Source organism: Gavia stellata, chromosome 13 (assembly GCF_030936135.1).
Source record: "Gavia stellata isolate bGavSte3 chromosome 13, bGavSte3.hap2, whole genome shotgun sequence".
In the NCBI taxonomy this organism is placed as follows: Eukaryota; Metazoa; Chordata; class Aves; order Gaviiformes; family Gaviidae; genus Gavia; species Gavia stellata.
The window spans coordinates 24,629,566-24,641,741 of NC_082606.1; the positions used below are offsets into that span (position 1 = coordinate 24,629,566).

Sequence of the window (12,176 nt, forward strand, 5' to 3'; positions counted from 1 at the left end):
TGAGCTTGGTGAAGGAGAAAACAGGGATGCCCAAAAACCTTTGCCGGGGCAAAGGCAGGAGGGAAAGCTGGAGGCAGCGCAGGGCAGCAGTCGCTGCCTGCCACAAGCACGCCGAGCTGGTGCAGCGAGGACTCTCCTCCGAGCTGCTGCCAGACCCTTGCAGAGCCTCCCTGGAGCTCTCGCCATCGCTGGGGTCCTTCCCTCCTTCCCCACCACCCCCAGAGAGGGAGCGCCGAGCTGTGCACCGGCTGCCTGCAGCTCTCCTGCCCAGCGCCGACCTCCCTTCGCTCTGCTCCTGCCTGCCTGCCCCACCGCGAGGTGGCAAGCCAGGACCTTGCCTGTGTCTTCACCCTTGCCTGTACTCCGGCGTTCAGCGTACTTGAAGCTGCAGGCAGGGGAAGGCACGTCCCGGAAGATGATGAGCATTACTAATTATTCTACCTCCTGGGTCCTTCCCCACGGCTGTGCTGGAGCTGCAGCCCGGCCGGCCCCCTGCTCCCCCCACCCTCCTCCCTGAGCACCCCGTGGGGCAGAAGCCCCTCTGCCCGCGGGAGGAGGTGGGTTTGCATCTCTTGCTCTTCCCCGTCTCCTGGACAGGCGAGAGCTGTCCTGCTTGCTCTGGCAACGGCTGCGAGCTGGCACGGGCAAAGCTGTGGCAACCTGCGCCAGGCCACAGGGCACATACAAAACAGAATATTTTCTTACAAACTAATGGCAAAGCTCAGAGGAAGCAGCAGCTCTGGGTATAGAGCAGCTGTAGTGAGCGGTGTATTTAAAGGAAGGCAAACCCTGTTCAACTTGAGCAAATGATGGTATTTTGAAAGTAATTTATTTTTTTCAGACGTGCCGCGTGGTTGGATTTATCTTTTCACTGAGTTCAGTTTCCTTCAACCAATGTGCTTTGTAAACCTGTGTAACGTGTGTGGTCTGTGCGTGGGGAGTGGCGGGGGCTGAGGACCAGAGCGGGGTCCTGCCGCCCGAGGGACAGCCGAGCACCGGCAGGGCCCCGCTAACGCACCCCAGCCCCTCTCTGCGCTGCCGGTACCCCCTCCTCGCCCCCCTGAGCTGCTCTGGGGCTCAGGAAGAGGCTTTCCCTTGGGCAGCGCAGCCCGCGGGATGGGCGTTTGCCTTCTGCGCTCCCAGGTGGTGTGGTGGGGGGAGAAAGAAGCTGGGGCAGTACTGGGGCGTCTGGGACCACCGTCCTGGCTTTCCACCCTCCCTGCTGTGGGGCAGGGGGCCGGGCAGCACCCACAGCCTTGCTCCTCGTGCGTGCCCAGGGCCAGGCACGGTCCCGGCAGGCACCAGTTCCTCCTGGGGAAGCTGCAGGAGGCCCAGGACCTGGGGTCCAGCTGGGGCAGGGGCACAGGGTCTGGGACCCCCACGCCCCACACGCACGCTGCAGGCAGCCGAGCAGGCGCACGTCCCACCACGCTCCCCGCGGCACAGCACCATCTGCCCTGTCCCCAAAAGCCCCAGGCTGGCTCTGGGGGGTGGCACTGCTCAGCCCTCCACCCTCCAGGCTTCCAGCCCCCAGCAAGGCAGGGTGTGCCCCCCGCCCCCCATAGCCTTGCCATCACCTTCCCCCCCCCCCGCAACTTCCTCCAGCCTTGGGGCAGGATGGAGATGGCCGCAGCGTTGGCCAGCCCGGACCCTCTCCTGCAGTGCAGCAGTGCCCCCCACTCCCCACAAGCTCCCTCTGTGCCCCCAGCCAGCGCAGCCCCCCCACATGCTACCTCAGTCCCATTACCAAAAAGCTGCGACACCTCTGTCCCCCCATGCTGGGCGAGGACAGGCTGGCAAGGGCGAGCCGAGGGCCGTCTTCGCTGCTGCCGGGAGGCAGCGCCGGGCGGCTGCGGCACTGGGCTTTGCCCGCAGGACGAGGCGGGGGGACTTGTGCCAGTGGCACAGCAGGTGCCGGTGGCTGTGTGGCTCCCTGGCATCCCCCCCCGCATACACAGAGCGTTCAGCCACCCCTTGTGCAAAGCCCTACTGTGTTTGGTTATTTTTTTTATCTCCTCGGTTTGAAGAGTTGTTTAGCAATAATTCTAATAAATGCATATTCTTTAGCTGCTGGCTGCCTCCTGCGGCCGGCACCCCCCCCATGCCTGCGCCGCGAGAGCTGTGCCACCACCACGGGCCGGTGAGGTGTTTAATGGCTGCTGGCACTGAGGTGGGAGGGTACATGAATCAGTGCGGGACAGGCCCCCCGGGCCCCCCCACAGTCCTATGCACCCCTGCTAGAATGGCTTTAAAAACACTCGTAAGAAAACTGCTTATAAAAATTATTCAACTGTTCCTGAGCCGTGTCGGTGAGCTGGAGGCGGCGCTGGGTCCCCGTCCATCCGGGTGACAGCGGGGCCAGGGCTGGGTGGCCCCCCCGCCCCGCTACTGCTTGCCCAGGGCCTTGTCCAGGTTGTTCTTGATGGCGTCCAGGAAGTCGGTGGTGTTCACAAAGTGCTCGTTCAGCTTCACACTGGGGAGAGGGGCAGAGAGGGGCTGGAGGGGTCCCACGGCCGGGGCGTCCCTGCCCGCCCCCACCACAGGCAGCAGCCAGCCTGGCGGGGGGGCAGAGCCGGGGCCAGCAGCACAGCCCTGGGCATGGGACGTGGCCCCTGCCCGGCTGCAGGCACAGCCCGACCCCGCAAGCTCTAAATAGACACCCTGAGTCCCCAGGGACCGTCTGGAGGCCAGCGGCCACCCCACACGGCCAGCCTGCCTTCGTGGCAGGCGGCTGCCGCGCACCACTCCACCCCGTGAGCCACACGTACTTGGCGAGGCCGTGGATGCAGCCGGCGAGGTCCTTCGTCATCGTCCCGCTCTCCACGGTTTCAACGCAGACCTTCTCCAGCGTCTGAGCGAACCTGGGGATGGCAGCGTCACACAGCTCCAGCAAAGCCGGCACCTTGCCCGCACCCCTGTGCCACGGACCCCACCATGACTGGGACCAGGATGGTTGGCACCAGGGGCAGCTGCCAGTAGCGTCCCCCACCCTGGGGTGCCCCCACCCCATCCGCTCACTTGATCAGCTCCGGGTTACTGTCCAGCTTGCCCCGGTGCTCCAGGCCACGCGTCCAGGCGAAGATGCTGGCGATGGGGTTCGTGCTGGTGGGTCGCCCCTGCGTGGAGAGAGTGCTCAGCCGCCTGGCGCGGGCAGCACACCATGGGCAACCCAGCGCAGGCAGCCCGCCACGGGCAGAGCACACCCACCTTCTGGTGCTCCCGGTAGTGGCGGGTGACAGTGCCGTGGGCCGCCTCGGCCTCGATGGTCTTCCCGTCCGGACACACCAGGACAGAGGTCATCAGCCCCAGGGAGCCAAAGCCTGCAGTGGGACGGGGGGGTCAGGGTGGCCCTGGGGGGGGTGACTGTGCACAGCCCACCCCGCACCACCCCAACCTGCCCCACACCACCCCACCTTGGGCCAGGATGTCCGACTGGACGTCCCCGTCGTAGTTTTTGCACGCCCAGACGAAGCCGCCGGAGGACTTCAGCACCTGGGCGACCATGTCGTCAATGAGCCGGTGCTCGTACCAGATCTTCAGCTTGTCAAACTCCGTCTTGTAGTGCCTGGGAGCCCAGGGCAGGCATCAGCCGTGCTTGGCCATGCCCGTCCCAGGCCTGGTCCCACAGCCAACCCTCAGGCAATGGCCCCCTCCGCAGGGGGCAGTCAGCCCCCCTTGGGGCAGCTCTTCCCCCCAGCAGCCCGAGCTCCTCCAGGTCCGTACTTATCGAAGATCTCCTGGAAGATGTCTTTGAAGCGCCCATCGTAGGCCTTGAGGATGGTGTTCTTGGTGCTCATGTAGAGAGGCCACTTCTTCTGGATGGCGTACTGGAAGCAACTGTGAGCGAAGCCCGAGATGGACTGCAAGGGAAGCGCACAGATCCCCATGGGACCCCCGGCCCACCAGCCTGGCCAGGTCCACAACGGATGGCAGGGCATGCCACCCCACAGGGACCCCGCCAGCTGCCCCCAGCCCATCCCATTACCTCGTCTGTGTTGTACATGCCCATGCCTACGCCGCCGCCGGGGAAGTTGTACACCTCCCACTCCTTGGCCCCGCTGCCGTCCTTCGGCGTGAAGACCATCTTGAACGTCCCGGACTTGCCCACCACGAAGTCAGTGGCTTTGTACTGCAAGGGGCAGGGAGAGCGTCGGGCAGGGTCCGGCAGGAGCTGCCAGATGCCCCTGCGCCGCAGGCAGCCGCCGCGCAGGGCTCACCTGATCACCGTGGGCATGCCTGCCGATCGTGATGGGCTTGGTCCAGCCGGGCACCAGGCGGGGGATGTTCTTGCAGATGATGGGCTCTCGGAAGACCGTCCCCCCCAGGATGTTTCGGATGGTGCCATTGGGGCTCTTCCACATCTTCTTCAGCTTGAATTCTGGGGTGTGCAGAGGTGAGGCCCCCGAGGGACACCCCCCCCCCAGGCACAGCCCCAGCGGTCACCCCAGCCCAGCACCCGGCCCCTGCCAGCCCCCCCCCCCCGGCTGTTCCGTGCCATGGGCTGCTGCCAGAGCCCCGCTGCCAGGCCAGCCAAGGAGAGGGACAGCCGGTGCGGGCTCGTGACTGGCACTGGGCAGAGGCCGGTCTGTCCCCAGCCCCGTTCCCTCAGGATCCCCGCAGCACCCCCAAGCACCCCAGGGCGGGGGGGGTACAGCACTAAGACCAGGGTCCCCAGCCCAGGCAGCGGCGCAGCCCCCAACCCACCAGAAACCTGAGCCAGTGGGTGGGAGGCGCTGCTGACCCAGAGGGGCCGGGCACACGCAGGGGGCTCAGCACCCCGCGGGGCTGCCAGCACCACCCCCACCGCGGCGGGAGCTCGGCCCCTTGCCCCCTGCCCACCTTCCACCCTGGCTTCGTCTGGCGTGATGGTGGCACACTTCACGGCCACGCTGTACTTCTGGGTGGCCAGCGCCGAGTCGATGGTGACCTGGTCATCTGTCTTGTCCCGGTGTGGCAGGCCCAGGTCAAAATACTTCAGCTGGACGTCCACGTTGGGCAGGATGAGCTGGGGGTCCCGGGAGAGCATCACTGTGGTGCGGGATGCCCGGGGAGCAGCACCATGCACCACAACATGGCCAGCCCCAGCCTTCACCCTGGCTCAGCCACGGCTGCCTGCCCAGGACGGTCCCCCTGCCCAGGACGGTCCCCCTGCCCAGGACAGTCCCCCCTGCCCAGGACAGTCACCCCTGCCCAGGACGGTCCCCCTGCCCAGGACAGTCCCCCCTGCCCAGGACGGTCCCCCTGCCCAGGACGGTCCCCCTGCCCAGGACAGTCCCCCCTGCCCAGGACAGTCACCCCTCCCCGGGACCTCCTTGCTTCCAGGTCCCGACGGAAGTTGCGCTGATCTCACCACCTGCTTCCTGCGGACGGACGGAGGGACAGAGGGACAGAGGGACGGAGGGAGGACGGATGACGGGGAGGGCAGTGCGCAGGGACTGCCTGTTCCCTATACAGCAGCCACCTGTTCCCCTGTATAGCACCCGCCAGCGCCACTTGTGTGACACCCGCCTGTTCCCTAGGCAAGACCCCGTTACCTTCTCCTTGATGAAGGCCCAGATGATCCGTGTCATCTCGTCTCCATCCATCTCCACCACCGGGTTAGCCACCTTGATCCGCTTATCGGCATCTGGGGAGCAGCAGTGGGGTGTTAGGGGCACGCGTCCAGCCCCGCCAGCACCGGCCCCACAGCTCTGCACTGCAGCGTGTGACCCGGAGTCGTCCCACGGGGACCGCGAGGCCCCGTCCAGCAGTGTTTGGGTGCCACCCCTGCTCAGGTCAGGGTGCAAAACCCTCTCGGGTGCAGGTCGGGGCACAAACCCCACTGGGGTCTGGGCCAGTTCATGGCACCAACCCTGCTTGGGGCTGGGCTTGGGTGCAGGTCAGGGTGCAAAACCCCATATGGGATCGGGACCAGACTGGGTGCACACCCCTCTCAGGGCGGGACGCGGGTGCAAGCTGGGCTGCAAAGCCCCACGTGAGACCAGGACCAGGACTGGGTGCAAACACCTCCGGGGCCAGACCCAGGTACAAGCTGGAGTGCAAAACCCTACAGAGGACTGGGACCAGGAGCAAACCCCTCTCGGGGCTGGACCCGGGTGCAAGCTGGGGTGCAAATCCCTGCGTGGGACCTGGGTCAGGAGTAAGTCCCTCCGGGTGCCAAGCCTGGCTGTGGGTCGGGCTACAAAACCCCATGTGGGACTGGGACCGGCAAACCCTTCTGGGGGCCAAGCCTGGCTGCTGGTCGGGCTGCAAAACTCTGCGTGGGACCAGGACCGGGTGGAAACCCCTCTCGGGGCAGGACCTGGGTGTAAGCTGGGCTGGAAAACCCCACGTGAGACTGGGACCAGGAACAAACCCCTCTGGACTGGGCAGCAAATCCCCGCGTGGGACCGGGACCAGGAAGAAACTCCTCCAGGGTCAAACCGGGTGCAAGCTGGGGCGCAAAACCCCGCGTGGAAGCGGGCCCAGGAGCAAATCCTTCTGGGGGCCAAGCCTGGTGCAGGTCGGGCTGCGAAACCCCGCGTGGAACCAGGACCGGGAGCAAACCCGTCCAGGACCGGATCCGGGTGCCAAACCCCGCGTGGGTCCGTGACCGGTAGCAAACCCCCCCGGGACCGGCTGTAAGCGGGGGTACGGATCCAGCTGCACCCCCCCCCCCCCAAAAAAAAACCCAATCCGAGCCGGCCCAGCGTGCAAACCCCTCCGTGGGCCGCGGCTGGTGCAAACCCCACGCGGGGCGGGAGCAGCCGCCCTCTCCGTCCCCGAGGACGCGGGGGCTCCCCCCCCCCCCCCAAGGTCCCCCCCACTCACAGTGTCGGCGCTGCCCCACGGAGGCGGCGGGGAGGGGGCAGCGGGCCAGGCGGCTCAGCGCCGGGGCGGCGCGGAGGTAGCGGGCGGCCATGGCGGGGCGCGACGGGGCGGACACGACGGGGGGGGGCGGCGGCGGAGCGGGGACGCGGTTCGCTCCGCCCCGGGGCGGTGCGTGCCCGCGCCCCCCCCGTGGGGCCCCGCGCGGGGGCCCTCGCGGGGTCCCACGGGGGAGCCCGGGCCACTGCTTCACCCCCCCCCCCATCACGCAGCGCACCCCACCTGCAAAGCCCCCCCGGGGGATGATGCCCTCCCGGGGGGTGCCAGGCAGGAGGGTGCCCCCCCCGGAGGGTGAGGGGGGAGATGCCGCTTGCTGGGTGCAACCGGTGCCAAAGCACAAGGTGACCCGCGAGCCCGGGATCAGCTTTCACCGGGGTCCTTGGGACGCGGTGGCAAGGGCGGGCGGGCAGGGTGTCATGTCCCCCCCACACACCCCGAGTGCATCCCGCCCCCCAGCTCTGCTCTGCGTGGGGTGCGAAGAGCGGGAGGGTTTGCGGTGGGCCCCGTTCCTAGCTAAGGGCCACAGGCCCCCCGGGCACATCTGGCTCGGGGACACGGTGCCCGTTGAGCCCGGGGCTTGGAGCCGGCTCAGGCGTTCCTACATAGAGGCGAGCCATCCTACACGTTGCCAGCGCGTGACTCAGGGCAGCTGGACGCAGCCGGACAGGCGGCTGTGGGCAAGGGCAGCTGCCGCCATTTCCCCGGGGGACCTTCGCCTCGCCTGACCCCGGCGTGGGCACCCCAGGGGCACCCCAAGAGAGTGTGCCGGAGCCAGGAGATGTGCTGGGGCAGTCAGGAGGCTGCTCGGCCCGAGAGGTTTGCTGTCCCTCTGCACGGGCCAAGCCGATGGCTTTTTTTAGCCACAGGGGACGGGCAGATCCCGCTCCGGGAGGAAAAACAGTCCTGCTGGAGCTGCCGGCCCCAGGCAGAGGGGCTGGGGGGAGGCAGGGCTGGGCGCACTGACGTCTGCCTGGCTTTAACATTAACCAGAGCAGAAGCCTGCGGGGCTGCCAGCCGTGGGGGGGGCCAACACCCACTGCTCCGGGGCAGCGCTGGGGTCTTGGGTGTCCCCGCTCCCACTGCCCTCGCCGTGGCACCCCGTCCCGCCAGCAGCCCTGCAGCCTCACGGCCGGCACTGCTGGAGCTGCCCCACAGCGGAGCAGTGGGTGGTGTTGCCCCCCCAGCGCAGGGCCCGGGGGGCTGCGCAGCTGCGCCTGGCCTCAGCGCTGCCCCCCCGGCTGCCCTCGCCCTGGCCCCGTGGTCAGAGCCACCCAGTGACCGCGGCTCTTGCAGGGACGAGGTCACGCCAGCGCGGCGGCCATCCCCCTGCGGAGCACAGGCTCCGCCAGCGCTGACGAGAGCAGCCATGTGGCACCGTCTCAGGAAAGGGCTGCCTTCAAACAAAGGAGTCCATCCCTGGCCGGAGCCCAATCCACACGCCCCAGGCTGCTGCCAAACCAGCTTCCCCCGAGCACGGCTGGCCCCGGGAGGGTCCCTGGGGGCTGGCAGGGCTGGCTGCCGTGGGACAGGGCTGAGCTCTGGGGAGCAACGTGTCCTGGGAGGGCTCCGACTCCAGCGCGTTGGGGACACGGAGAGCCCAGCCAGAAGATGAGCAAGGACCTGGAGAGGGGGGTGTCTGTCCACGCGTGCACCTGCGGGCAGCCCCGTGTCTCTGCCCGTGGGAGGGGGGCACCGGGTGGGAGGCTGAAGGGAGCCGCGTACCCGGTGGCGCAATGCACGGTGTTTCCTTGTGCGAGCGGTGCTGCCCCCAAACGTGGGCCTCCCTCGGGCCTCCCTCACTGGCACTGCTCCGAGCTGCCAGCCTGCAGGCTGGGGAGCAGGGGCTGTACCCCCCCTTCAGCAGCAGTCTGCCTCCCCAGGGGCTGCCGGGCAGTGGCATGGGCCGGGAATGACACAGACTATGGGGCAGAGGCACAGCCCCTACCAGTGACACCACACTGCCCCCCCTCCCCACGCCCCCCCGGACTCAGGGGTGCACAGAGCAGGCGGCTGCCTGCGGCAGAGCCTCTGCACATGCTGCTGGCACAGCCAAGTGCTGCCTGTGCTGCACGGGTTGAGGTGGCACGGGTTGGGGACACGGTGAAACCTCAGGCGGAGCAGCCAGGCTGCTGAGGGGCAAGGTGGCCCAGGCGGGCAGATGGCAGCGCTCAGGGATGGAAGGAGGAATGGAAACTGCACACTGCACGGGCAGGCTGGAAGGACGCTCTGGGAAGGGGGATGCGGGACCACAGCTAGCTGCCGTGGGACCCTGCCTGGGACCCCTGCCCAGCCCAGCGCCAGCAGGTCAGTGCCCACAACACTGGCTCCAGCGGAGGGCTGGCACTGCTGCCACAGCTGTGCTGGCAGATCTGCTCCGGGACTGGGGGGGCTCTCCCCGCTGGACCCTCACACTGGGGCACAGCTCTGTGTCCTGCCCAGCTCCCCGCTGTCACAGCCCCGCAGCACAGCCCCCTGCCCAGTGCACCCTCTGTGCCCAGAGCACGGCCCCCTCCCGCCCTGCCCACGCCTGCCAGCGCCATCGGCTCCTGCTGCCCGGCTCCTCCCGCACCCAGGAGAGCGGTGCGCCCGCCCGGGCTCTCTACAGACTCTGGCAGCGCTGCGCACCGCTGACACCCGGCCAGCAGCATCCAGCTCCGAGCGTGTCACCACGGGGACACCTGGAGCCGTGGGCTACCCCAAAACAGACGGAGCTGTGCGTCACCGCGAGATGCCCAGAGCGATGAGCTACCCCAAAGCACCCGGAGCCGGGTGTCGCCACGAGGACCTCACGGGGACCCCTGGAGCCACGTGCACGCACGCCGGGTGTCCCTGCAGCCACTGCGCAGCGCGGCCACCTCTGCCCCCGGGGCTGCTGCCCCGCAGCAGCCCCCTCCCTGCAGGCTCTCACCCGGGAGGGGCCCCCGGCAGGGCACACGCCGCTGCCCCCCAAAGCCCCCCTCCCGGCCGGCCCCGGGGCGCTGCCGAGCCCCTCGCAGCGCCGAGGCTGGCAGGGCAGCATGCGGCCCGCCTCGCTGGGGGGCACCGGCATCGTCCCGCCCGGGCCAGCATCGCCCCCGGCAGCCGCGACCGGGGGACAGCCCGGCCGGCCCCACGCCGGGGCTCGCCCTCCCCTGGCGCGGAGCCAGGCCCCCCCCGCTCCCGCACCCCGCACCTGGGACTGACCCCCTGGAGCCAGGAGCAACCGCCCGCCCCCGGGCTCCTGCCCCCCCCCGACCCCCGGCGGGCGGGACAGCCGCAGCGGGGCCGGTGGCGAAGCGGGAGCCGGAGCGGCGGCGGGGGCGGCCGGGCGGGGCGGCCCTTTGTTGCGAGCGGCGGGCGGAGCAGCCGGAGCCGCCCGGAGCCGCCCCGCGCCCCGCCGCGGGCGGGGACCCCGGAGCCGCCCCCGCTGCCGGCGGGTCCCGCCGCAGCCGCCGCCGAGCCGGTAAGCAGCGGGCGGGCGCGCGGGGCCGGGCGGGGGGCGCACCGGGCCCGGGGAGGGGGGGCGCGGGGGGGCGCGTGCGTGTGCGTGTGCGTGTGCACGGCTCCTGCCAGGGTCCGCGTGCGGGTGCGCAGCGGGGGGACGTGCACAGGGCTGTGCGAGGGTCTGTGTGTGCACGTGCACGGGGCTCCCCGAGGGACGCGTGCGTGGGGGGTGGCGGAGGACCGGGGGGTGCGTGTGTGTGAGCGGGTGCGTGTGTGAGTGTGCGTGTGTGCACGCGTGTGTGCACACGTGTGTGAGTGTGCGTGTGTGCACGCGTGTGTGCGCGTATGTGCACACGTGTGTGTGCGTGCGGGGTGCCTGAGCGGGTGGCAGCCCCCCCCGCAGCATCGGGCTGTTCCCGCAGGGCTGTTTCCAGGTGCGTGTTTGCCGTCCGGGGTGTGTACAGCCCGTAAGCCTCCCCGAGTGTGTTTACATGCGTGTCAGGTGTGCGTTACGCACTGTGCTTGGCTGAGGGTACGGAAGTGCACGCACAGTGCTCTGGGCGTGTGTTATGGGTTGCTCGTAAGGAGGCGTGTGTGCACGCTCGGTGTCAGGTATGGGGCACGCGTCTGTGCTGCATGTCTCGCGTGTGTGGATGTGTCCTGGGCACTTGCAAGCTGCACACGTGCTGCATGTCCCAGGCGTGCAGCCACTGTGCCTGATGATGCTGTTAGGTGCCAAAGCAGCCTTTCCGCTTGGGGACACAGGAAGAGTTGGGGCCACATGCGCTGTGGGGTCTCCCCACTGGGCCCCGGTGTCTGCTGCAGCGGGTGCTATGGCCGCTTCTGGGGTCTGGCACCCCCTCCTCCCCCAGGCAGCACTGCACTGTGCCGGGGTGAGCAGCGCCGAGGAGATCCGTGCTGGTTTGGGCTCTGTGGAGCCGGGGGTGACTGGGAAGGGGTCACGCATCCCTGAGCCAGGACCCCTCAGTTCCTGCACCCCTGGGTGCAGAAGTGCCTGAGCTCAGAGTCCACCACGTCCCTGCCCTCCAAGGGGTGCTTGCTGTCTCCGTTTTGCCAAGTCCCAGGGGCGCCCAACAAGGAGCAGGGGCTGCAGCTTCTCGTGCAGGCAGCGTGTGGGTGCAGGCAGTGTTCGGAGGCAGACAGCGTGCAGGTGCAGGCAGGCGCTGGCACGGAGGGGGGGAGCTGGACCATGGATGGGGATACCCCATAGTCCTCAGAGCCGAGCCCAACGTTGCGCAGGAGCGTGGGGCAGGGGAGCAAGGGGACGGGTGTGTTTTGTGCAGTGCCTGGCGGGCTGGGTCCAGGGAACCGCGCCATGCCCCGGGGCGAAGGGGATGCTGTGGGGCAGCATGAGGCTGGCTGCGTGCCACCGTTGGACAGGCACCGGCATCCTGAGCCGAGGGAGCGGGGAGGTCCTGGCGGTGGGGTCAGAGCTGACGGGGGGACATGGAGGCAGGCGGGATTTGTGTGACTGTTGGAGGGGCAGAGAGCAGAGCTGCGGCCCCGTGGGAGGCCCTTGGCTCAGACAGGGTGGCACGGCCAGTGCCCGTGGGACGGGAGGATGCCTCGGGTTCCCTGGGCCCTGTGGGGGAGCTCTGCGGTGCCCTGCCCAGCTGGCCATGCCCCGCGGGCCCTGCACCGGGCCCAGCACCAGTCTTTGTCCTCCTGTGCCGTGAGCTGGAGGCTGCCTCAGCCCCTGCTCCTTCCCCTCATCCCAAGCAGGGCCTCTCCCCTGGGGCCGCCGGCTGCTGGGGTGCAGCGAAGCAGAGCCGAAGCAGAGCCGGCGTGCCTGTGCCACACTCCTCCCTGCCACGCCAACCGCGGCCGTGCCGTCATAGGCAGCCCGGCTCCAGCAGGACGTGCGG

General features: G+C 68.9%; 1 protein-coding gene across 1 annotated transcript; it reads right to left on the reverse strand.

Annotated features, from left to right (window-relative positions):
* Positions 1–2,135: 2,135 nt before the first annotated feature.
* Positions 2,136–6,886, reverse strand: IDH2 (isocitrate dehydrogenase (NADP(+)) 2). Its single transcript, XM_059823830.1, has 11 exons — positions 6,811–6,886; positions 5,535–5,626; positions 4,840–5,005; positions 4,218–4,378; positions 3,986–4,129; positions 3,724–3,860; positions 3,414–3,565; positions 3,208–3,320; positions 3,019–3,116; positions 2,769–2,861; positions 2,136–2,473 (listed from the first exon to the last, which is right to left on the reverse strand). Exons 2-11 carry the CDS (start codon positions 5,583–5,585, stop codon positions 2,386–2,388), a joined length of 1,203 nt encoding a protein of 400 aa, XP_059679813.1. The 5' UTR covers positions 5,586–5,626; positions 6,811–6,886; the 3' UTR covers positions 2,136–2,385.
* Positions 6,887–12,176: the final 5,290 nt, after the last annotated feature.